At 39.6% G+C, this 26,121-nt stretch overlaps 1 protein-coding gene across 1 annotated transcript in view; it reads right to left on the reverse strand.

Moving 5' to 3' along the window:
* LOC128636439 (gastrula zinc finger protein XlCGF26.1-like) overlaps positions 1–26,121 on the reverse strand; it is a 204,880-nt gene that overhangs the window by 50,632 nt on the left and 128,127 nt on the right. The window contains exons 7-8 of the mRNA XM_053689453.1: positions 24,349–24,459; positions 16,687–16,764 (exon numbers count right to left, since the gene is read on the reverse strand). Coding sequence (XP_053545428.1) covers positions 16,687–16,764; positions 24,349–24,459 — 189 coding nt within the window. The remainder of the gene's footprint in view (positions 1–16,686; positions 16,765–24,348; positions 24,460–26,121) is intronic.

Consider the following 26,121-nt stretch of genomic DNA (forward strand, 5'->3'; position numbering starts at 1 on the left):
TTAATACTTGTAGTTAGATTGTGGCGACGTTGGGGGGAGGCAGATTAGGGGTTAATAACTATAATGTAGGGGTCGGCGGTGTTAGGGACAGCAGATTAGGGGTTAATAGCTATAATGTAGGCGGCGATATCGGGTCGGCAGATTAGGGGTTAATACTTGTAGTTAGATTGCGGCGACGTTGGGGGGGGGCAGATTAGGGGTTAATAACTATAATGTAGGGGTCGGCGGTGTTAGGGACAGCAGATTAGGGGTTAATAGCTATAATGTAGGCGGCGGCGATATCGGGTCGGCAGATTAGGGGTTAATACTTGTAGTTAGATTGCGGCGACGTTGGGGGAGGCAGATTAGGGGTTAATAACTATAATGTAGGGGTCGGCGGTGTTAGGGACAGCAGATTAGGGGTTAATAGTTATAATGTAGGTGGCGGCGATATCCGATCGGCAGATTAGGGGTTAAATAATGTTATTATAGGGTTTGCGATGTGGGGGGGCCTCGGTTTAGTGGTTCATAGGTAGTTTAAGGGTGTTAGTGACTTAGTGTACTAAATGGGTGTTAGTGTACTAAAAACATACCGAATTTCGGAACGGAATAGAACCGAATTCAGCCGAATCCGAATAAATCCGAAACGAATTTATTCGGATCCGAATAAATCCGAAACAAATTTATTCAAATTTTGCCGAATCCGATCCGAAACGAAATTCGAAAAGTCCGAATCGATCCGAACCGAAAACGAACCGAATTTTTTAGCCGTGCACATGTCTAATTATAAATATTATTTTATTATCGTCTGTTTGTCTCCTTGTGTCTCAATTGTGGATGTTTTGTTATTATTTATTTATTCAATCTTGATGTTTTTTAATAGTGAAAGAATAATATTAAATCTGATGTTATTATATCAATGGTCTAACTAGTCCTATCTTAATTAATTCATCCTGCCTGTTATTATATTTTTGTCTTAATAATCATTCATGTTATTGAAGGATAACAGGTAGTGGACTGATAAAGTTTATATTCTATCTTGGAATTCTTGAATGATGAAGAATTTCTATTAATAAGATGATCCTATGTCTGTCATCTAATTTCTCTTAAATATTTTAGATCTTAATGGAAGATCATTTATTCTTCTCTCGTGGATCAACAACATTAAATAATGGATTGATCTATTAGTAATTTACATTGTGTCTGATTTTACTGTGTATTTTTCTCTATATTTTCCTAAGATCTACACTGTATTATGCTAGTTTAACGTAGAGAGTTATCACTCTAAGTGTATAATTCAAACATGTGATGATTGTTAATTGTGATAGGTGAGTGAATGTGATGTGTTTCAAAATGAAAGTGAAAAATAAAAAATAATGAAAATAAAATAAAATTACAAGTTGAATAATATGGTTGTAATTAGTTAGAGAATAATAATTCAAAGTGGTCTTGTTCTAAAATAGCCAATGTTTAAAAGTGAGTGAATGTCAAGTTAAAATATAGTGATAGTGTATTTCTGCAATATTCATATTATTGAATATCTATTCGGTGACTGGTGCTTACTTATTTTCCTGTTATGGTGCTATATCTTTCAATGTTATATTTTAAATAATAGAGTGGCCTTGCCTATGATGAGTGTTTGTTGGTGTGCTATTGGTAAAAATCTGTGATTGTGTGATGTGAATAATATTAATAAATTTCTAGGTTTTGTATATATATTTGTGATATATACTAGATATATTTATTTATTAATTAAGATGAGATCTTAGGTTGAAGTTGTTTCAGGATGTATATAGGTAGTTTGTAATTCATGTACTACTTCTACTATATTTACTCATAAGTTGATTAAATAATGTACATACTTTTTTCTGTTTTATAAAAAAGATATAGAAGTTGTTCTGTTCATTTAAACCTTTGGGGGAAACTGTGTCAAGTAGATAGATCCATCTACTTTCAGCCTTGAGGAGTGCTGATTCTAGATCGCCTCCTCTTATTCCTAAACTGATTTTTTCTATACCCCAACATTTTAATTCCTCCTGATTCGACTGATGGTATTGTAAGAAATGCATAGCCACACTTGTCAATGTTTTGCCGTTTTCCAGGTCTTTGGACGCATTCTTGATATTTCTGAGGTGTTCCATTAATCTTGTTCTTAATTTTCGTGTCGTCATACCAATGTATATTAGATCACAGCTACAACGCAAAGCATAAATGACTCCTTCAGTATTACAACTGATATATCTTTTAATGGTGTGTCTTTTTCCAAATCTATCAGTTGTTTCAGTCATAGGTAACATATGTTTGCATGTACTGCAATTTTCACATCTGTGTGACCCTGGTCTGAAAGCTGATCGGGTTTTCTTAGTTTGAAAGTGGCTGTGACTAACTATATCTTTTATATTCTTTGATCGTCTGAAGCCTATAGCTGGTCTTTCTCCTAATTGAGATTTTAATATTGGATCAGTCATTAGTATCTTCCAGTGTTTGTTTATGATTCTCATTATTTCTGGAGTTTGATCACAGTAAGGGGATGCATTTTCCCATGCCTAGCTAGTAGGCCGATGGTGGGAGGAGAGGGGGATGGAGCTGGCAGGGTCATATAGGAAGCTCTATGTTAGTGTAAGGAGCTGAATAAAATATTGCTAAGTGGAGTATTAGTAATAACATCTTAATTTAGAAAAATTTACCTTTCATCTATCACCTATGGAGGATTTTACAAAATAGATATTCCTGACAGCAGAGAGAAAATGGAATATCGCAGTCTAACAAGCCAGGGGAGGGGTAATCATTGTCTAGATCAATAGGGTCACTAACAGGCTGTTACAAGTCTAGACAGGTCACATGTAACCCTGTGGTATTGGGGAGTTCTTGCTAATATAGGTAGCCAAGTAAGATCTGTTTTCTACTGAAGATCACTAATTCTTGTCTCCTCTCTAGTGGTGGGACTTGGTAAGAGTCAAATGTACAGCTATAAGGATAACAGCAATTCTTACATAAGTGTATCTGGCTACACAATGGCCTATATTATCTTAGATTACGTTGCTATATATCAGAATTTGGGTAATTAAAATAATAGTCCCCATATTTAACTTCAGGGACTCCATTCTGCAATGTTGCCACAAGGGTAGCCTATTATAATTTTTAATGTTCTCCCACCCTATGGGCACGGGCCCTATGCCTCACAGTAAGGGGAACCACATGTTTAGGGCTAGACAATAGATATCGCAGGTATTAAAAATATCCACAAGTTATATAAAACAATGGTGTGGTAATAAAAAGGCAGATCCCTTCGCAACCAATATGACAGTAACTATTTACAGTAAAGCAGAATATGTTGCTATGAACACCAAACCCTATCCTGTATGTAATTTGTAGTCAGCAATAGCTAACGTACTATGATTGAGTATAGCTGTATGGCGCAGTTAATCAAAGGTACAGCGAAAGTACCAATAGAACATTCTATGATAGCTAACTATATAAAGTACCTAGATTTATGAAGGTTTAGCATCTAAGTGGTTACATTTCACAGTGTTGCAGTCATAGATGCACATGTATCTATACTCTCAACTTGAGTTTTTAAATAATCCATAATTAAATAGGGTTGTATAGGAGGTTAGCTTAGCAGAATTACCAAGTTCCCTGACTTCTAGTAGGAAGTAGAGGGTAACAAAGATCCTTCTCTAAAAGAGAAGCTCAACCAGTTGTCATATACCGATAGCCATAAAATATTACAAGAAACAACCCATGGTACATTGTAGTAGAGAGGAAGAGTTTGCCTACATCCTAACATTAGTGAATCCTCAATGAACATATAGGACATTGGACTGCTGATATAAGGATTCCTTAACCTATCTTCTATCTCCCACTTAGAGTTGCAATATAAGTGACTTTGGACTCAAAATTATTTATTGCTAAACTCCCCAACTTAATTTTAATAGGGCAATTCAAACAAGGATTATGAACTAAGTACATACTGTAATTTGTTAGTAAACAGAACTAGATTCAAAATGCTACCTAACAGGTTTAGAAATCTAGAGCTAAAAGGATATCCACAATAATCTAACAGTATAAACTCAAAATAGGACACAGCGCCCTATGACAAACAAGTTTCCTATAATAAGGACACTTTCAATAGGTTTTACAGCTGTCCAATATAACCCTCTTAACAGATCATATATAGTAAGCACGCAGAGCATAATATATAAATGGCAATAGAACTACATTGAAAACGTCAATCCATTATGTATATAAACAAATACTTAACTAAGAGATATTCACATTAACCCAATAAGTTTCTATGTAGGACTCTACCCCACTCCAACTTTTATTGCAGCGTGCTGCAGCGGGGGTATGTAGAATTTCCTCCATTTCCTAGGAGCGGTGTACGGTGTCATCCAGAAGTGCAAGTTAGAGTCCTCAACTGTCCGGGAGTAATTTACCGATAGGAGGGACATCGTCGCACAGTTCTCTGCTCCATGCTGGCCCTGGATAGTTGCTTCTATGCTCATCTGCCAAATAGACCGTAGCTGTCTTGTGAGCGGCTCAGCTCTTATGTCAGTTAAGTCTCGAGTCCGGCAAATCGGGTAGTCTGACACCTGACCCCAATGCTCAGCCATATCCCATGAGGCCAGGCCAGTCTCTGCATAGTTGTTGCATCCAGCGGTCTGCTTCTGTTGTATATTATCAAAAAGCACTTCCTGGGCTGATGGTACTACGGCTTTAGGCGGCAGCTTCCCATTCTGAGTTGTTGGTAGGAGATCGTGAATATTTCTGATTATAGCCACTTCAAAAAGTTATCGAAAGCAACTTGTAGGCTTTGCAGAATTTCCTCCATGTGTAGAGTTGTATAGTATCGGCGGTTTTAGCAACAGATAGCAATTCACTTCCAACCTGGTGTACAACCTGATCAGCGTAGGAGGTTAATGCATGGTAGCACAAACCATTTCAACAAGCGGCACCCAGTTAGCCCTTTAGGCCTCACCATATGAAAGCACATTTAGTGGCTGAAAAGTTGCGTTATATCGCTATAACCAGGATAGATGTGTAGCGGCAGTGTCCCAATGTACTTTAGAAGGTTTGGGAATGTAACAATTATAGTTAAACAAAGCTATTAGTTCTTAAATTCCATAAATAATCAGGAGCTCTTCAAAACTGCATCTTGCTGCTGCAGTGCCTAGCCCCGCCCCTGAGCTAACTGCCCTTTTAAGGGCAATGCCCATCCAAATGCCCTTTTCAGGGCAATGGGGAGCTTAGGTTTTTTAACAGGTTAAAGAGCTGGTTACTTTGGGGCAATGCCCCGCAAAAGGCCATTTTTAAGGGCTATTGGTAGTTTAGGTTTTTTATTTTTATTGGGGGGCTATTAGATTAGGTGTAATTAGTTTAAATATCTGTAATTTGTTTATTATTTTCTGTAATTTAGTGTTTGTTTGTTTTCGTACTTTAGCTAATTTAATTTAGGTAATTGTATTTAATTTAGTTAATTTATTTAATTATATTGTAGTGTGAGATGTTATTGTAACTTAGGTTAGGTTTTATTTTACAGGTACTTTTGTATTTATTTTAGCTAGGTAGTTATTAAATAGATAATGACTATTTAATAACTATTCTACCTAGTTAAAATAAATACAAACTTGCCTGTAAAATAAAAATAAACCCTAAGATAGCTACAATGTAACTATTAGTTATATTGTAGCTTGCTTAGGGTTTATTTTATAGGTAAGTATTTAGTTTTAAATAGGAATAATGTAGTTAATGATAGTAATTTTATTTAGATTTATTTAAATTATATTAAAGTTAGGGGGTGTTAGGGTTAGACTTAGGTTTAGGGGTTAATAACTTTAATATAGTGGCAGCGACGTTGGGGGCGGCAGATTAGGGGTTAATAAATGTAGGTAGGTTGCGGCGACATTGGGGGCGGCAGATTAGGGGTTAATAAATATAATGTAGGTGTCGGCGATGTTGGTGGCAGCAGATTAGGGTTCATAAATAGAATGTAGGTGGCGGCGGTGTGCGGAGCGGCAGTTTAGGGGTTAAAAAATTTATTATAGTGTTTGCCATGCGGGAGGGCCTCGGTTTAGGGGTTAATAGGTAGTTTATGGGTGTTTAGTGTACTTTTTAGCACTTTAGTTCTGAGTTTTATGCTACGGCGTTGTAGTGTAAAACTCATAACTACTGACTTTTAAATGCGGTAGGAGTTTTGACAGGATTGGGTGTACTGCTCACTTTTTGGTCTCCCAGGACAGACTCGCAATACCAGCGTTATAAAAGTCCCATTGAAAAAAAGACTTTTAGAAGTTTACGTAAGTCGTTTTGCGGTAAGGCAAAAAAAGTGAGTGGGGAACCTAAACCTTAAAGACTCGTAATACCAGCGGTAGTTAAAAAACAGCGTTAGCACCTGTTAACGCTGCTTTTCAGCAATAACGCAAAACTCATAATCTAGCCGTTTTATTTTAAAAAACACAACAGGAGAAAAAAATCCCTCAATTCTCCCATTATTTTGAAAAATCTAGCACGGTCTGGGACAGGAAAACTTCCACAGTGGAATCCTAGAATTAATACGTTTACTAGATTCCTTAGGGTTGACAACGACAGGCGTATCAAGGTTGTCCAAAGAAGCCAAAACCTCCTTTAACAATACACAAAGGTGTCCAAGCTTAAATCTGAAGGTTACTACTTCAGCATCAGATAAAGGAAATATACTGTCTGAATCTGAGATTTCACCCTCAGAGGCTACCGACGTATCCTCATCATTAAACCCATGTGGAAAAGCAGTCTGTGTAGCCGTAGGTGGAACAGAAACCTTACTATCTGAATCGCTAATATTCCTCTTGCGATCTCCCATATGTATAGGAAAAGCAGATAATGCCACGGATACCGCAGAAGATACCTGGGCAGCAAATTCTGCAGGCAAATAATTCCTCCAGGAGATTGAGAGGAACCACAGGGCACTGCATGTGACACCATAAAGGCTTTGGACGATTGAGGAGAAAGCTGTGGCATTGCCTAAACAGCATCAACCTTAGAGACAATGGGCTCAGTGGGCAACAATCAATATACTCTGCATCTTCAATCCAGCCACTGAGAATGAAGTTTCTTCGTCACTATCTTCCTCATGCCTAACTACCTGCCTGCTCGACCCCATCTCTTCCTATCCCTTCCCATCTAATACCCTCCCTTTCTTGCACCCTCACTCCTGCTCTTACTCACATCTTCAACCTATCTCTCTCTACTGGTTCATTCCCATCTTCTTTCAAACATGCAAAGGTCACTCCCATACCCTTGACCCTAATTCTACTGAAAGCTACCGCCCCATATCACTGCTTCCTCCAACATTAAAACTCCTTGAAAAAATAGTTTACAATTGCCTAACCCACTTCCTGTCCACCAACTTTTTACTTGACCCCTGCAATCTGGATTCTGCACCAAACACTCAACTAAGACTGCCCTTACCAAGGTTACTAACAATCTTCTTTCTGCTAAAAGTAACGGCTACTACTCCATACTTATCTTACTTGACTTCTCAGCTATCAACAAGTATACTCCAGCCCGCCCACTAAGATCCAACAATGACCTGCTCCTTGCATCTTCGACTATTACCTCTCCCATGCTAGACTGCAGGACTTCTGTCGTGCAGCACCTGCCCTCTGGGACACTCTTCCTCATGCTGTCAGGCTTTGCCCTAATCTTTCTTACTGTAAATGCTCCCTGAAGACTTTTTTGTCCAGAGAAGCCTACCACTCAACTCAGTAATAAATTAATTTCCCTCATCTAACTCTGCATTAACATCTTTCTAAATCTTGCAGTCCTTACCTCTTGTTTCTTAACCTCCTACCCTTCTAGATTGTAAGTTCCCACGGGAATAGGGCCCTCAATTCCTTCTGTATGTGTTTGTAAAATGTTGTCTTGTCTCTTACAAGTTTGAGATCATTGTTTTATTTAAATGAATTGTACCCATGTACAGCGCTGCAGAATATGTTGGATTTTTAAAAAAAAAGTATAATAATAATAATACTTGACTTGGGGACAATATAGCACTAGTATTCCAACAGCCCTTATACATGACATGGGAACAATACAGCACTAGTATTCCAACATCCCATATACCTGATCAGGTGAAATAGTAATGATTATAATCTGGCAGATAGAAATGACAGCAGCTGTATAGGGTCTTACTGTTTCGGTGTCGTCATCAGGAATGATATAACCAAACCCTAGAAATGTGACAACAGTAAGTATTGGGCTATACTGTACTGTAACAGTCCGTGTGTAATTAAGGTGACACCCTGACTGGTGGTATAATGTACAGTACTAACAGACAACAAGTTATAAAAACCAGGCAATAGTGACTAGACTATTCCATTACGTTCAATATTTAATATATATCGCAAACACATAAACACAAAATCACATTTCAGAATTTAAATGCACATATAACTATCTGTCGGTAACTCACTTTCATAATTTACTAAGTTCTGCACTCACAGATAATTATATTACAAAGTATCGGTTGCCATATTACTCCTATATTAGATCATAAATATATATATATATGACTGATATCAAAATTTCAATACCTCAATACCTGACATGGGGACAATACAGAACTAGTATTCCGACAGCCCCTATACCTAGCATGGGGACAATACAGCACTAGTATTCCAACAGCCCCTATACCTAGCATGGGGACAATACAGCACTAGTATTCCAACAGCCCCTATACCTGCCATGGGGACAATAAAGCACTAGTATTCCAACACCCCCTATACCTGACAAGGGGACAATACAGCACTAGTATTCCAAAAGCCCCTATACCTAGCATGGGGACAATACAGCACTAGTATTCCAACAGCCCCTATACCTGACATGGGGACAATACAGCACTAGTATTTCAACAGCCCCTATACCTGACATGGGGACAATACAACACTAGTATTCAAACAGCCCCTATAACTGACATGGGGAAAATACAACACTAGTATTCCAACAGCCCCTATACCTGACATGGGGACAATACAGCACTAGTATTCCAACAGCCCCTATACCTGACATGGGGACAATACAGCACTAGTATTCCAACAGCCCCTTTACCTGACATGGGGACAATACAGTACTAGTATTCCAACAGCCCCTATACCTGACATGGGGACAATACAGCACTAGTATTCCAACAGCGCTTATACCTGATCAGATGACAGTAGTAATGATTATAATCTGGCAGATATAAATGACAGCAGCTGTATAGGGTCTTACTACTTGGGTGTCTTGTGATCATCCATTACTTGTGGGAAATATTCTCCCCAACAGGGAAAGGCAAGGAGAGCACACAGCAAGAGCTGTCCATATAGCTCCCCCTCTGGCTCCGCCCCCTAGTCATTCGACCGACGGTTAGGAGAAAAAGGAGAAACTATAGGGTGCCGTGGTGACTGTAGTGTATAAAGAAAAATTTTTTCAACCTGATTAGGAAAACCAGGGCGGGCCGTGGACCGGACACACCGTTGGAGAAAGTAATTTATCAGGTAAGCATAAATTCTGTTTTCTCCAACATTGGTGTGTCCGGTCCACGGTGTCATCCATTACTTGTGGAACCAATACCAAAGCTTTAGGACACGGATGAATGGAGGGAGCAAATCAGGTTACCGAAATGGAAGGCACCATGGCTTGCAAAACCTTTCTCCCAAAAATAGCCTCCGAAGAAGCATAAGTATCAAATTTGTAGAATTTGGCAAAAGTGTGCAGAGAAGATCAAGTCGCTGCCTTACATATCTGATCAACAGAAGCCTCGTTCTTGTAGGCCCATGTGGAAGGCACAGCCCTAGTAGAGTGAGCTGTGATTCGTTCAGGAGGCTGCCGTCCGGCAGTCTCATAAGCCAATCGGATAATGCTTTTCAGCCAGAAAGAAAGAGAGGTAGCAGTAGCTTTTTGACCTCTCCTCTTACCAGAGTAAACAACAAACAAAGATGAGGTTTGTCTAAAATCTTTTGTTGCTTCTAAATAGAACTTTAAAGCACGAACTACATCTAAATTGTGTAACAAACGTTCCTTCTTTGAAACTGGATTCGGACACAGAGAAGGAACAACTATTTCCTGGTTAATATTCTTGTTGGAAACAACTTTTGGAAGAAACCCAGGCTTAGTACGCAAAACAACCTTATCTGAATGGAAAACCAGATAGGGTGGATTACACTGCAAAGCAGATAATTCAGAAACTCTTCTAGCAGAAGAAATAGCAACCAAAAACAGAACTTTCCAAGATAGTAACTTAATATCTATGGAATGTAAAGGTTCAAACGGAACCCCTTGAAGAACTGAAAGAACTAAATTTAGACTCCAAGGAGGAGTCATGGGTCTGTAAACAGGCTTGATTCTGACCAAAGCCTGAACAAAAGCTTGTACATCTGGCACAGCTGCCAGTCGTTTGTGTAACAAGATAAAGCAGAAATCTGTCCCTTTAGAGAACTCGTCGACAACCCTTTATCCAAACCTTCTTGGAGAAAGGAGAGAATCTTTGGAATTTTAATCTTACTCCAGGAGAATCCCTTGGATTCACACCAACAGATATATTTTTTCCATATTTTATGGTAAATCTTTCTAGTCACAGGTTTTCTGGCTTGGACCAGAGTATCTATCACAGAATTTGAAAACCCACGCTTGGATAAAATCAAGCGTTCAATTTCCAAGCAGTCAGCTGCAGAGAAACTAGATTTGGATGTTCGAATGGACCTTGTACTAGAAGATCCTGTCTCAAAGGTAGCTTCCATGGTGGAGCCGATGACATATTCACCAGGTCTGCATACCAAGTCCTGCGTGGCCACGCAGGAGCTATCAGAATCACCGAGGCCTTCCCCTGTTTGATCCTGGCTATGAGCCTGGGAAGGAGAGGAAACGGTGGAAACACATACGCTAGGTTGAACGACCAAGGCGCCACTAATGCATCCACTAGAGTCGCCTTGGGATCCCTGGATCTGGACACGTAACAAGGAATCTTGAAGTTCTGATGGGACGCCATCAGATCCATGTCTGGAATGCCCCATAATTGGGTTAACTGGGCAAAGACCTCCGGGTGGAGTTCCCACTCCCCCGGATGGAAAGTCTGACGACTCAAATAGTCCGCCTCCCAGTTGTCTACTCCTGGGATGTGAATTGCAGATAGATGGCAGGAGTGATCCTCCGCCCATTTGATGATCTTGGACACCTCGCTCATCGCCAAGGAACTTTTTGTTCCCCCCTGATGATTGACCCAACCCAAGAGGCTGGCGTCGGTCGTGACAATGACCCACTCCGGTCTGCGGAAACTCATTCCCTGAAACAGGTGATCCTGGGTCAACCACCAGAGAAGTGAGTCCCTGGTTACCTGGTCTACTTGAATTTGGGGAGACAAGTCTGTATAGTCCCCATTCCACTGATTGAGCATGCACAGCTGTAATGGTCTTAGATGAATTAGAGCAAAAGGAACCACGTCCATTGCTGCGACCATTAGTCCTATTACTTCCATGCACTGAGCTATGGAGGGTTGAGGAATAGAATGAAGAACTCGACAAGCGTTTAGAAGCTTTAACTTTCTGACTTCTGTCAGGAAGATCTTCATTTCCACAGAATCTATTATTGTTCCCAGAAAAGAAACCCTTGTGGACGGTGACAGTGAACTCTTTTCTATGTTCACCTTCCACCCGTGAGATCTGAGAAAAGCCAACACAATGTCCGTGTGGGCCCTTGCTTTGGAAAGAGACAACGCTTGGATTAGGATGTCGTCTAGATAAGGTGCTACAGCGATGCCCCTCGGCCTTAGGACCGCTAGAAGGGACCCTAGCACCTTTGTGAAAATTCTGGGAGTGGTGGCTAAACCGAATGGAAGAGCCACGAACTGGTAATGTTTGTCCAGAAAAGCGAACCTCAGGAACTGATGATGAGTTTTGTGGATTGGGATATGCAGATATGCATCCTTTAGATCCACGGTAGTCAAATATTGACCCTGCTGGATTGTCGGCAAGATTGTCCGAATGGTTTCCATTTTGAAGGATGGAACTCTGAGGAACTTGTTTAATATCTTTAAATCCAGAATTGGCCTGAAAGTTCCCTCTTTTTTGGGAACCACAAACAGGTTTGAGTAAAAACCTAGACCTTGTTCCCCAGAGGGGACTAGGTTTATCACTCCCATCTTTGATAGGTCTCTTACACAATGTAAGAATGCCTGTTTCTTTATCTGGTCTGAAGATAAGCGAGACAGGTGGAATCTTCCCTTTGGAGGAAGTCCCTTGAAGTCTAGTAGGTATCCCTTGGAGACTATCTCTAGTGCCCAGGGATCCGGAACATCTCTTGCCCAAGCCTGAGCGAAGAGAGATAGTCTGCCTCCTACCAGATCCGGTCCCGGATCGGGGGCTACCCCTTCATGCTGTCTTGGTAGCAGCAGCAGGTTTCTTGGTCTGTTTACCCTTATTCCAGCCTTGCATGGGCTTCCAAGCGGGTTTGGGCTGGGCCGCGTTACCTTCTTGTCTAGCGGCAGTGGAGTTATTAGCCGGTCCGTTCCTGAAATTGCGAAAGGAATGAAAATTAGACTTGTTCTTAGCCTTAAAAGGCCTATCCTGTGGGAGGGCATGGCCCTTACCCCCAGTGATGTCTGAAATAATTTCCTTCAATTCCGGCCCAAAAAGGGTCTTACCCTTGAAAGGAATATTAAGTAACTTAGTCTTGGACGACACATCTGCCGACCAGGATTTTAGCCAAAGCGCCCTCCGCGCTACTATAGCAAAACCTGAGTTTTTCGCCGCCAATTTCGTTATTTGAAAAGCTGCATCAAATATAAAGGAATTAGCTAACTTTAATGCGTGAATTCTGTCCATGACTTCTTCATAGGAAGTCTCTTTCTGGAGCGACCTTTCTAGTTCCTCAAACCAAAAGGACGCCGCTGAAGTGACAGTAATAACACACGTAGCTGGTTGAAGGATGAACCCTTGCTGAACAAATATCTTTTAAAGCAATCCTTCCAATTTTTTATTCATAGGATCTTTGAAAGCGCAGCTGTCCTCTATAGGAATAGTTGTGCGCTTCGCTAGTGTTGAAACAGCTCCCTCAACCTTCGGGACCGTCTGCCATGCGTCCCTTCTAGGGTCTATTATGGGAAACATTTTCTTAAATATAGGAGGTGGGGCAAAGGGTACACCTGGCTTCTCCCACTCCTTATCCACTATGCTCGCTACCCTCTTGGGTATAGGAAAAGCATTGTCGTGCACTGGGACCTCTAAAAATTTGTCCAATTTGCACAACTTCTCTGGTACTACCATAGAATCACAGTCATCCAGAGTAGCTAATACCTCCTTAAGCAAAGCGCGGAGATGTTCTAGCTTAAACTTAAAGGGACAGTATACTGTAAAATAGTTTTTCCCTTAATGTGTTTACAATTGCTTTTTTACCAACTGCAGAGTAAAAAATTTATGAAAATTAGCTTTTTAAGGTTTATTTCTATATATTAAAGCTCTGATTTTGTGTTTTGAAGCCACAGCCTAATAAAATAGGTTGAGCTTGTAGATATAATCAGATCTTATTACTGTATCACATTGTGCACATATACCTGCTTCTTTATCTTATATCTGTCCTTAAAACAATCACCAATACTTTGAGACAACAATGGAAAATCAACATTTTATTACCTTATCTCTGCTTTATGACACTGGGAGTGTAATTTCTTCTGCTGGCTGTGTTTACAAAGCTTATAGCTGGTACGCGCGGCCACAAACTTTCAGAATAGGTGGGGATACCACATGCTAAATTAACAATTTCAAATGCCAATATAAGGGTAAAGGAGCTACTTGTAAACAATTTAATACACTCCAGCAGGTAAAGTGGATCATTGGGAACAAATTAAAGGGGAGAAAATTTTTGAGTAAACTGTCCCTTTAAATGCTACTATATCAGGTTCTGCCTGTTGAGAAATTTTTCCTGAGTCTGAAATTTCACCCTCAGACAGCCCTTCCCTCACAGCCAATTCTGATTGATGTGAGGGTAAAATAGATAAGGCATCGTCAGCGTCTGATTGTTCATCCTTTTTATCTGTATTTAAAACTGAACAATCACGCTTTCTCTGAAATGCTGGCAGTTTGGATAAAAGATTTGCTATAGAATTATCCACTACTGCTGTCAATTGTTGCATAGAAATAAGCACTGGCGCGCCAGGTGTCGCCTGCGCGGGCAAAGCTGGTGTAGACACAGAAGGAGAGGATGTAGAACTATCCCCACTACCTTCATTAGATAAATCATCTTGGGCAACATTATGAAATGTAACAGAGCTGTCCTTATTTTGTTTGGACGCTATGGCACAATCATCACAAACACTCGAAGGGGGAACCACATTTGTCTCTACACACACAGAACATAGGTTATCTGATGGCCCAGACATGTTAAACAGATTTAGGCAGGCAAACAATGCAATAAAAACGATTTTAAACAAAAACGTTACTGTCTCTTTAAATAATAAAATGACACACTTTATTTCTGAATGTTCAAAAAACTATGAAGGCAATATCCGATTTTTATGAAATTTGGACCCCAGTGTCTTAATGCTTATAAAGTATTGCACAGCAAATATGGAGACTCTAGCTCTTAAAACAAGCAAACCGGAGCAAATTGTTGGATTTAACCGTTTTTATACACCACAATCCCTGCTACAGCATTGCTGTAGCTTTTACCTTCCTTAGGGGTCAACCATCCACAGAAATAAGCCTTCTGGAGTCACTTTCTGAGCCACAGGACCCTCTCACATGAGACTGCATGCACTGCCTTGAAAATCAACTGCGCAGCTGAAGTGCCAAAATGAGGCCTCCTCCCTCAGTACACTAGAGCAGTGATTTTTAACCTTTTTTTTGCCGTGGCACACTTTTTTACATTAGAAAATCCTGTGGCACACCACCATCCCAAAATTAAAAAAAAATCACACATTGTAGCCTAATACAGCATATATATATACACATACACACAAACACACACATACTGTATGTATTGTGCTGTTATGCCATGCCTCCTACAAACTACCCCTGCACTGGGAGTAAAAAACAAGCAAAGTTTAAAAAATATGTCACACTGTTGTCAGTCTGCCGTGGCACACCTGAGGATCTCTCACGGCACACTAGTGTGCCACGGCACACTGGTTGAAAAACACTGCACTAGAGTGAAGGGGCCTTCCTGACTAGATTTAGGTGTCTAAAACAAGCCAGATCAATAAAAAACGTCCCCAAGTGTATATGAGCTCATAAAACATTTCATATGCCATGATATTGCAATAAAAACCAATCGATTTGGCCCCTAACAGTGTCTACCAGCATAAAATTCAAAAAGGGGAAGCCTGTTATCTTTTTTGCTGAGGTGAAAGAAAAATGGCTTACCGTTTTCCCTGAGGGGAAAAATGACTGTCATCTAGCATTAGCCTGTGTTGTTAGAAGGAGACTAGTCATACCTGAAGCAGATGAGTCTGCAAGCTGTTACCCCCAACTGAAGTTCTCTAGTTTCAACAGTCCTGCGTGGTAACAGTAATGGATTTTAGTTACTTGTGCTAAAATCATAGCCCTCTTAAACAGAAATCTTCATCACTTTTCTGTTGTAGAGTAAATAGTACAAGCCAGCACTATTTTAAAATAACAAACTCTTGATAGAAGAAATAAAAAACTACAACTAACACCACAAACTCCTCGCCATCCCCGTGGAGATGCTACTTGTTCAGAGCGGCAAGGAGAATGACTGGGGGGCGGAGCCAGAGGGGGAGCTATATGGACAGCTCTTGCTGTGTGCTCTCCTTGCCTTTCCCTGTGGGGGAGAATATTTCCCACAAGTAATTGATGACGCCGTGGACCGGACACACCAATGTTGGAGAAATGGGGTAATTCCTCTGTGCGAGCCTATCCTCCAATATTTGACACTGGGTTTCAAATGTTTGTGTGTCTGAACAGATTCTCTTGGTTCTTATGTACTGTCCTTTGGGGATAGCCTTCGTTACATGTAAAGGGTGACTCGATTTATAATTCAATATTGTATTTCCCCCTGTGGGCTTTCTGAAAATAGAGGTGTATTCCAACAGCCCCTATACCTGACATGGGGACGATACAACACTAGTATTCCAACAGCCCCTATAACTGACATGGGGACAATACAGTACTAGTATTCCAACAGCCCCTATACCTGACATGGGGACAATACAGCACTAGTATTCCAACAGCCCCTATACCTGACATGGGGACAATACAGCACTAGTATTCCAACAGCCCCTATACCTGACATGGGGACAATACAACACTAGTATTCCAACAGCCCCTATAACTGACATGGGGACAATACAACACTAGTATTCCAACAGCCCCTATACCTGACATGGGGACAATAAAGCACTAGTATTCCAACAGCCCCTATACCTAGCATGGGGACAATACAGTACTAGTATTCCAACAGCGCTTATACCTGATCAGATGACAATAGTAATGATTATAATCTGACAGATATAAATGACAGCAGCTGTATAGGGTCTTACTGCTTGTGTGCCATGTGATCAGGAATAATATAACCAATCCCTAGAGATGTGACAACAGTAAGTATCAGGCTATACTGTACAGTGACAGTTAGTATGTAACTGAGGTGATACCCTGACTGGTGAAAAAATATACAGTACTTAGAGACAATAAGTTATAAAAGCCAGGCAATACCCCATAAACAAATCACACATGTACTTACTTGCACTGCCGCTGTCACACATTTCCTGCTCTGCAGCTTCCAGCTGACACGTTACACTCAGATCTTCTGTTTTAACATCTACGTCAGTAATAATATAATCAATAATATCATCTGTCAGATCAATTAATGCAAAGCAACTAATGTTTAACATAATAACTGGTACTTAAATGGACACTAAACCCAATTTTATTTCTTTCATGATTCAGATAGAGCAGCAATTTTAAGCAGCTTTCTAATGTACTATCTTTCTCGTTCTCTTGGTGTCTTTATTTGAATGTAAGCTTAGGAGACGGACCATTTTCGATTCAGAACCAAAGTAGCATTTGCCAATTGGTGTCTAAATGTAGCCAACCAATCAACAAGCAAAATGGGATGGCTCCTAAGCTTACATTCCTGCTATTTCAAATAAAGATACCATAATAACTGGCATGAAAACCCTTTTTTCTCTTTCAAGATTCAGATAGAGCAGCAATTTGAAACAACTTTCCAATTGACTTCTATTTTTTAATTTGCTTCCTTCTCTTCTTATCCTTTGCTGAAAAGTGTATCTAGTTAGCTCAGGAGCAGTAAAGAGCCTAAGTTCTATCTGCTGATTGGTAGCTGCATATACAGTATATGTCAAATTTCTTTGGCTCACCCATGCGTTCAGTTACAAAACAATAGTGCATTGCTGCTCCTTCAACAAAGGATACTAAAAGAATGAAACAAATGTAATAATATAAGTAAACTGGAAAGTTGTTTTAAATTGTATGTGCTCCCGAAATCATGAAAGAAAAAATATGGGTTTTATGACCCTTTAAGCAGCTTTCTATTTTACTCCTATGAGACTTTTTTCTTCTTTCTCTTTGTATCTTTATTTGAAAAAGCAGGAATGTTGAAAAATGTCACTCTCTGATACGTGAAAGAAAAAACATAATTTATGTAAGAACTTACCTGATAAATTCATTTCTTTCATATTAGCAAGAGTCCATGAGCTAGTGACGTATGGGATATACATTCCTACCAGGAGGGGCAAAGTTTCCCAAACCTCAAAATGCCTATAAATACACCCCTCACCACACCCACAAATCAGTTTAACGAATAGCCAAGAAGTGGGGTGATAAGAAAAAAGTGCGAAGCATAAATATAAGGAATTGGAATAATTGTGCTTTATACAAAAAATCATAACCACCACAAAAAAAAAGGGTGGGCCTCATGGACTCTTGCTAATATGAAAGAAATGAATTTATCAGGTAAGTTCTTACATAAATTATGTTTTTTTTCATGTAATTAGCAAGAGTCCATGAGCTAGTGACGTATGGGATAATGACTACCCAAGATGTGGATCTTCCACGCAAGAGTCACTAGAGAGGGAGGGATAAAATAAAGACAGCCAATTCCGCTGAAAAAAATCCACACCCAAAAATAAAGTTTAAATCTTATAAAGAAAAAAACTGAAAATATAAGCAGAAGATTCAAACTGAAACAGCTGCCGGAAGTACTTTTCTACCAAAGACAGCTTCAGAAGAAGAAAACACATCAAAATGGTAGAATTTAGTAAAAGTATGCAAAGAAGACCAAGTTGCTGCTTTGCAAATCTGATCAACCGAAGCTTCATTCCTAAACGCCCAGGAAGTAGAAACTGACCTAGTAGAATGAGCTGTAATCCTTTGAGGCGGAGTTTTACCCGACTCGACATAAGCATGATGAATTAAAGATTTCAACCAAGATGCCAAAGAAATGGCAGAGGCCTTCTGACCTTTCCTAGAACCAGAAAAGATAACAAATAGACTAGAAGTCTTTCGGAAATTCTTAGTAGCTTCAACATAATATTTCAAAGCTCTAACTGAATCCAAAGAATGCAATGATTTCTCCTTAGAATTCTTAGGATTAGGACATAATGAAGGAACCACAATTTCTCTACTAATGTTGTTGGAATTCACAACCTTAGGTAAAAATTTAAAAGAAGTTCGCAACACTGCCTTATCCTGGTGAAAAATCAGAAAAGGAGACTCAAAAGAAAGAGCAGATAATTCAGAAACTCTTCTGGCAGAAGAGATAGCCAAAAGGAACAAAACTTTCCAAGAAAGTAAATTAATGTCCAATGAATGCATAGGTTCAAACGGAGGAGCTTGAAGAGCCCTCAGAACCAAATTCAAACTCCAAGGAGGAGAAATTGACTTAATGACAGGTTTTATACGAACCAAAGCTTGTACAAAACAATGAATATCAGGAAGATTAGAAATCTTTCTGTGAAAAAGAACAGAAAGAGCAGAGATTTGTCCTTTCAAGGAACTTGCAGACAAACCTTTATCCAAACCATCCTGAAGAAACTGTAAAATTCTCGGAATTCTAAAAGAATGCCAGGAAAAATGATGAGTAAGACAGCAAGAAATATAAGTCTTCCAGGCTCTATAATATATCTCCCTAGATACAGATTTACGAGCCTGTAACATAGTATTAATCACAGAGTCAGAGAAACCTCTTTGACTAAGAATCAAGCGTTCAATCTCCATACCTTTAAATTTAAGGATTTGAGATCCTGATGGAAAAAAGGACCTTGCGACAGAAGGTCTGGCCTTAACGGAAGAGTCCACGGTTGGCAAGAGGCCATCCGGACAAGATCCGCATACCAAAACCTGTGAGGCCATGCTGGAGCTACCAGCAGAACAAACGAGCATTCCTTCAGAATCTTGGAGATTACTCTTGGAAGAAGAACTAGAGGCGGAAAGATATAGGCAGGATGATACTTCCAAGGAAGTGACAATGCATCCACTGCTACCGCTTGAGGATCCCTGGATCTGGACAGATACCTGGGAAGTTTCTTGTTTAGATGAGAGGCCATCAAATCTATTTCTGGAAGTCCCCACATTTGAACAATCTGAAGAAATACCTCTGGGTGAAGAGACCATTCGCCCGGATGTAACGTTTGGCGACTGAGATAATCCGCTTCCCAATTGTCTATACCTGGGATATGAACCGCAGAAACTAGACAGGAGCTGGATTCCGCCCATACCAGAATTCGAGATACTTCTTTCATAGCCAGAGGACTGTGAGTCCCTCCTTGATGATTGATGTATGCCACAGTTGTGACATTGTCTGTCTGAAAACAAATGAACGATTCTCTCTTTAGAAGAGGCCAAGACTGAAGAGCTCTGAAAATTGCACGGAGTTCCAAAATATTGATCGGTAATCTCACCTCCTGAGATTCCCAAACCCCTTGTGCTGTCAGAGACCCCCACACAGCTCCCCAACCTGTAAGACTTGCATCTGTTGAAATTACAGTCCAGGTCGGAAGAACAAAAGAAGCCCCCTGAACTAAACGATGGTGATCTGTCCACCACGTCAGAGAGTGTCGTACAATCGGTTTTAAAGATATTAATTGAGATATCTTTGTGTAATCCCTGCACCACTGGTTCAGCATACAGAGCTGAAGAGGCCGCATGTGAAAACGAGCAAAGGGGATCGCGTCCGATGCAGCAGTCATAAGACCTAGAATTTCCATGCATAAGGCTACCGAAGGGAATGATTGTGACTGAAGGTTTCGACAAGCTGATATCAATTTTAGACGTCTCTTGTCTGTCAAAGATAGAGTCATGGACACTGAATCTATCTGGAAACCTAAAAAGGTTACCTGTGTCTGAGGAATCAATGAACTTTTTGGTAAATTGATCCTCCAACCATGATGTTGAAGAAACAACACAAGTCGATTTGTATGAGATTCTGCTAAATGTGAAGACTGAGCAAGTACCAAGATATCGTCCAAATAAGGAAATACCACAATACCCTGTTCTCTGATTACAGACAGAAGGGCACAGAGAACTTTTGTAAAAATCCTTGGAGCTGTTGCTAGGCCAAACGGCAGAGCCACAAACTGGTAATGCTTGTCTAGGAAAGAGAATCTCAGAAACTGATAGTGATCTGGATGAATCGGAATATGCAGATATGCATCCTGTAAATCTATTGTAGACATATAATGCCCTTGCTGAACAAAAGGCAGGATAGTCCTTACAGTTACCATTTTGAATGTTGGTATCCTTACATAACGATTCAATATTTTTAGATCCAGAACTGGTCTGAAGGAATTCTCCTTCTTTGGTACAATGAAGAGATTTGAATAAAACCCCAGTCCCTGTTCCAGAACTGGAACTGGCATAATTACTCCAGCCAACTCTAGATCTGAAACACATTTCAGAAATGCTTGAGCCTTCGCTTGGTTTACTGGGACACGGGAAAGAAAAAATCTCTTTGCAGGAGGCCTTATCTTGAAGCCAATTCTGTACCCTTCTGAAACAATGTTCTGAATCCAAAGATTGTGAACGGAATTGATCCAAATTTCTTTGAAAAAACGTAATCTGCCCCCTACCAGCTGAGCTGGAATGAGGGCCGCACCTTCATGTGGACTTAGGAGCTGGCTTTGATTTTCTAAAAGGCTTGGATTTATTCCAGACTGGAGATGGTTTCCAAACTGATACCGCTCCTGAGGATGAAGGATCAGGTTTTTGTTCCTTGTTGTGACGAAAGGAACGAAAACGATTATTAGACCTAAATTTACCTTTAGATTTTTTATCCTGTGGTAAAAAAGTTCCTTTCCCTCCAGTAACAGTTGAGATAATAGAATCCAACTGAGAACCAAACAATTTATTACCCTGGAAAGAAAGGGAAAGCAGAGTAGACTTAGAAGACATATCAGCATTCCAAGTTTTAAGCCATAAAGCTCTTCTAGCTAAAATAGCTAGAGACATATACCTGACATCAACTCTAATGATATCAAAGATGGCATCACAAATAAAATTATTAGCATGTTGAAGAAGAAGAATAATACTATGAGAATTATGATCTGTTACTTGTTGCGCTAAAGCTTCTAACCAAAAAGTTGAAGCTGCAGCAACATCCGCTAAAGATATAGCAGGTCTAAGAAGATTACCTGAACACAAGTAAGCTTTTCTTAGAAAGGATTCAATTTTCCTATCTAAAGGATCCTTAAAGGAAGTACCATCTGCCGTAGGAATAGTAGTACGCTTAGCAAGAGTAGAGACAGCCCCATCAACCTTAGGGATTTTGTCCCAAAACTCTAATCTGTCAGATGGCACAGGATATAATTGCTTAAAACGTTTAGAAGGAGTAAATGAATTACCCAAATTATTCCATTCCCTGGAACTTACTTCAGAAATAGCACCAGGGACAGGAAAAACTTCTGGAATAACTACAGGAGATTTAAAAACCTTATCTAAACGTTTAGATTTAGTATCAAGAGGACCAGAATCCTCAATTTCTAATGCAATTAGGACTTCTTTAAGTAAAGAATGAACAAATTCCATTTTAAATAAATATGAAGATTTATCAGCATCAACCTCTGAGACAGAATCCTCTGAACCAGAAGAACCATTATCAGAATCAGAATGATGATGTTCATTTAAAAATTCATCTGAAAAATGAGAAGTTTTAAAAGACTTTTTACGTTTACTAGAAGGAGGAATAACATACATAGCCTTCTTAATGGATTTAGAAACAAAATCTCTTATGTTATCAGGAACACTCTGAGTATTAGATGTTGACGGAACAGCAACAGGTAATGTAACAGTACTAAAGGAAATATTATCTGCATTAACAAGATTGTCATGACAAACAGTACAAACAACAGCTGGAGGAACAGATACCATAAGTTTACAGCAGATACACTTAGCTTTGGTAGCTCCAGCACCAGGCAGCGATTTTCCAGAAGTATCTTCTGACTCAGTTTCAACGTGGGACATCTTGCAATATGTAATAGAAAAAACAACATATAAAGCAAAATTGATCAAATTCCTTAAATGACAGTTTCAGGAATGGGAAAAAATGCCAGTGAACAAGCTTCTAGCAACCAGAAGCAATAAATAATGAGACTTAAATAATGTGGAGACAATAGTGACGCCCATATTTTTTTAGCGCCAAAAATGACGCCCACATTATTTGGCGCCTAAATGCTTTTGGCGCCAAAAATGACGCCACATCCGGAACGCCGACACTTTTTAGGCGCAAAAGAACGTAAAAAAATGACGCAACTTCCGGCGACACGTATGACGCCGGAAACAGAAAAAAAAATTTGCGCCAAAAAAGTCCGCGCCAAGAATGACGCAATAAAATGAAGCATTTTCAGCCCACGCGAGCCTAACAGCCCACAGGGAAAAAGTCAAATTTTAAGATAAGAAAAAAATTGATTTATTCATATGCATTATCCCAAATATGAAACTGACTGTCTGAAATAAGGAATGTTGAACATCCTGAGTCAAGGCAAATAAATGTTTGAATACATATATTTAGAACTTTATAAAAAGTGCCCAACCATAGCTTAGAGTGTCACAGAAAATAAGACTTACTTACCCCAGGACACTCATCTACATGTTGTAGAAAGCCAAACCAGTACTGAAACGAAAATCAGCAGAGGTAATGGTATATAAATAAGAGTATATTGTCGATCTGAAAAGGGAGGTAAGAGATGAATCTCTACGACCGATAACAGAGAACCTATGAAATAGACCCCGTAGGAGATCATTGAATTCAAATAGGCAATACTCTGCTCACATCCCTCTGACATTCACTGCACACTGAGAGGAAAACCGGGCTCCAACCTGCTGCGGAGCGCATATCAACGTAGAATCTAGCACAAACCTACTTCACCACCTCCATAGGAGGCAAAGTTTGTAAAACTGATTTGTGGGTGTGGTGAGGGGTGTATTTATAGGCATTTTGAGGTTTGGGAAACTTTGCCCCTCCTGGTAGGAATGTATATCCCATACGTCACTAGCTCATGGACTCTTGCTAATTACATGAAAGAAAGTTTGGATTTCATGCCCTTTAATAATTTTCATACACTTAACACTCGGGGCACATTGAGATTGATACAAATCAAAAATTATTTTTTATTAGATTTGAAAATTCAAATGTTGTTAAGTTGAATATTTAATATACAGGTATACCTCACTCATAAAGCAGTAGTATTCCAACAGCACCTATATCTGACATAGGGACAATACAGCACTAGTATTCCAACAGCTCCTATATCTGACATAGGGACAATACAGCACTAGTATTCCAACAGCTCCTATATCTGACATGGTGACAATACAGCACTAGTATTCCAACAGCACCTATATCTGACATGGGGACAATACAGCACTAGTATTCCAACAGCCCCTATATCTGACATGTGGACAATACAGCACTAGTATTCCAGCAGCCCCTATATCTGATATGGGGACAATACAGCACTAGTATTCCAACAGCCTCTATACCTGACATGGGGACAATACAGCACTAGTATTCCAACAGCCCTTATACCTGACATGGTATTAAACACAGCACTAGTATTCCAACAGCCCCTATACCTGACATGGGGACAATACAGCACTAGTATTCCAACAGCCCCTATACCTGATCAGATAACAATAGTAATGATTATAATCTGGCAGATATAAATGACAGAAGCTGTATAGTGTCTTACTGCTTGTGTGCCATGTGATCAGGAATAATATAACCAATCCCTAGAGATGTGACAACAGTAAGTATCAGGCTATACTGTACAGTGACAGTTAGTGTGTAACTGAGGTGACACCCTGACTGGTGAAATAATATACAGTACTTAGAGACAATAAGTTATAAAAGCCAGGTAATACCCCATAAACAAATCACACATGTACTTACTTGCACTGCCGCTGTCACACATTTCCTGCTCTGCAGCTTCCAGCTGACACGTTACACTCAGATCTTCTGTTTTAACATCTACGTCAGTAATAATATCATCATTAATATTATCTGTCAGATCAATTAATGCAAAGCAACTAATGTTTAACATAATAACTGGTACTTAAATGGACACTAAACCCAATTTTATTTCTTTCATGATTCAGATAGAGCAGCAATTTTAAGCAGCTTTCTATTTTACGTCTATTATCAATTTTTCTTTGTTCTCTTGGTATCTTTATTTGAAAAGGCAGGAACGTTGAAACATTGCTGCACTATCTGAATCATGAAAGAAAGAAATTTTGGTTTCATATCCCTTTAATAATTTTCATACACTTAATACTTGGGGCACATTGAGATTGAGGTTGTAGGGATAGTCTAGTCAAAATTAAACTTTCATGATTCAGATAGAGCAGCAATTTTAAGCATCTTTCTAATTTACTCCTATTATAAATTTTTTATCGTTCTCTTGGTATCTTTATTTGAATGTAAGCTTAGGAGATGGACCATTTTCAATTCAGAACCAAAGTAGCATTTGCTAATTGGTGTCTAAATGTAGCCAACCAATCAGCAAGCGCTACCCATGTTCTGAACCAAAAATGGGATGGCTCCTAAGCTTACATTCCTGCTATTTCAAATAAAGATACCATAACAACTGGCATGAAAACCCTTTTTTCTCTTTCAAGATTCAGATAGAGCAGCAATTTAAAACAACTTTCCAATTGACTTCTATTATTTAATGTGCTTCCTTCTCTTCTTATCCTTTGCTGAAAAGTGTATCTAGTTAGCTCAGGAGCAGTAAAGAGCCTAGGTTCTATCTGCTGATTGGTAGCTGCATATACAGTATATGTCAAATTTCTTTGGCTCACCCTTGCGTTCAGTTACAAAACAATAGTGCATTGCTGCTCCTTCAACAAATGATACTAAGAGAACGAAACAAATGTAATAATATAAGTAAACTGGAAAGTTGTTTTAAATTGTATGTGCTCCCGAAATCATGAAAGAAAAAAACATAATTTATGCTTACCTGATAAATTTATTTCTCTTGTAGTGTATCCAGTCAACGGATCATCCATTATTTATGGGATATTCTCCTTCCCAACAGGAAGTTGCAAGAGGATCACCCACAGCAGAGCTGCTATATAGCTCCTCCCCTAACTGCCATATCCAGTCATTCGACCGAAACAAACAGAGAAAGGAGAAACCATAGGGTGCAGTGGTGACTGTAGTTTAATTAAATTTTAGACCTGCCTTAAAATGACAGGGCGGGCCGTGGACTGGATACACTACAAGAGAAATAAATTTATCAGGTAAGCATAAATTATGTTTTCTCTTGTTAAGTGTATCCAGTCCACGGATCATCCATTACTTATGGGATACCAATACCAAAGCTAAAGTACACGGATGATGGGAGGGACAAGGCAGGGATTAAGCGGAAGGAACCACTGCCTGAAGAACCTTTCTCCCAAAAACAGCCTCCGAAGAAGCAAAAGTATCAAATTTGTAAAATTTTGAAAAAGTGTGAAGCGAAGACCAAGTCGCGGCCTTGCAAATCTGTTCAACAGAGGCCTCATTTTTAAAGGCCCAGGTGGAAGCCACAGCTCTAGTAGAATGAGCTGTAATTCTTTCAGGGCGCTGCTGTCCAGCAGTCTCATAGGCTAGGCGTATAATACTCCGAAGCCAAAAGGAAAGAGAAGTTGCCGAAGCTTTTTGACCTCTCCTCTGTCCAGAATA

Source organism: Bombina bombina, chromosome 7 (genome assembly GCF_027579735.1).
Source record: "Bombina bombina isolate aBomBom1 chromosome 7, aBomBom1.pri, whole genome shotgun sequence".
Classification (NCBI taxonomy): domain Eukaryota; kingdom Metazoa; phylum Chordata; class Amphibia; order Anura; family Bombinatoridae; genus Bombina; species Bombina bombina.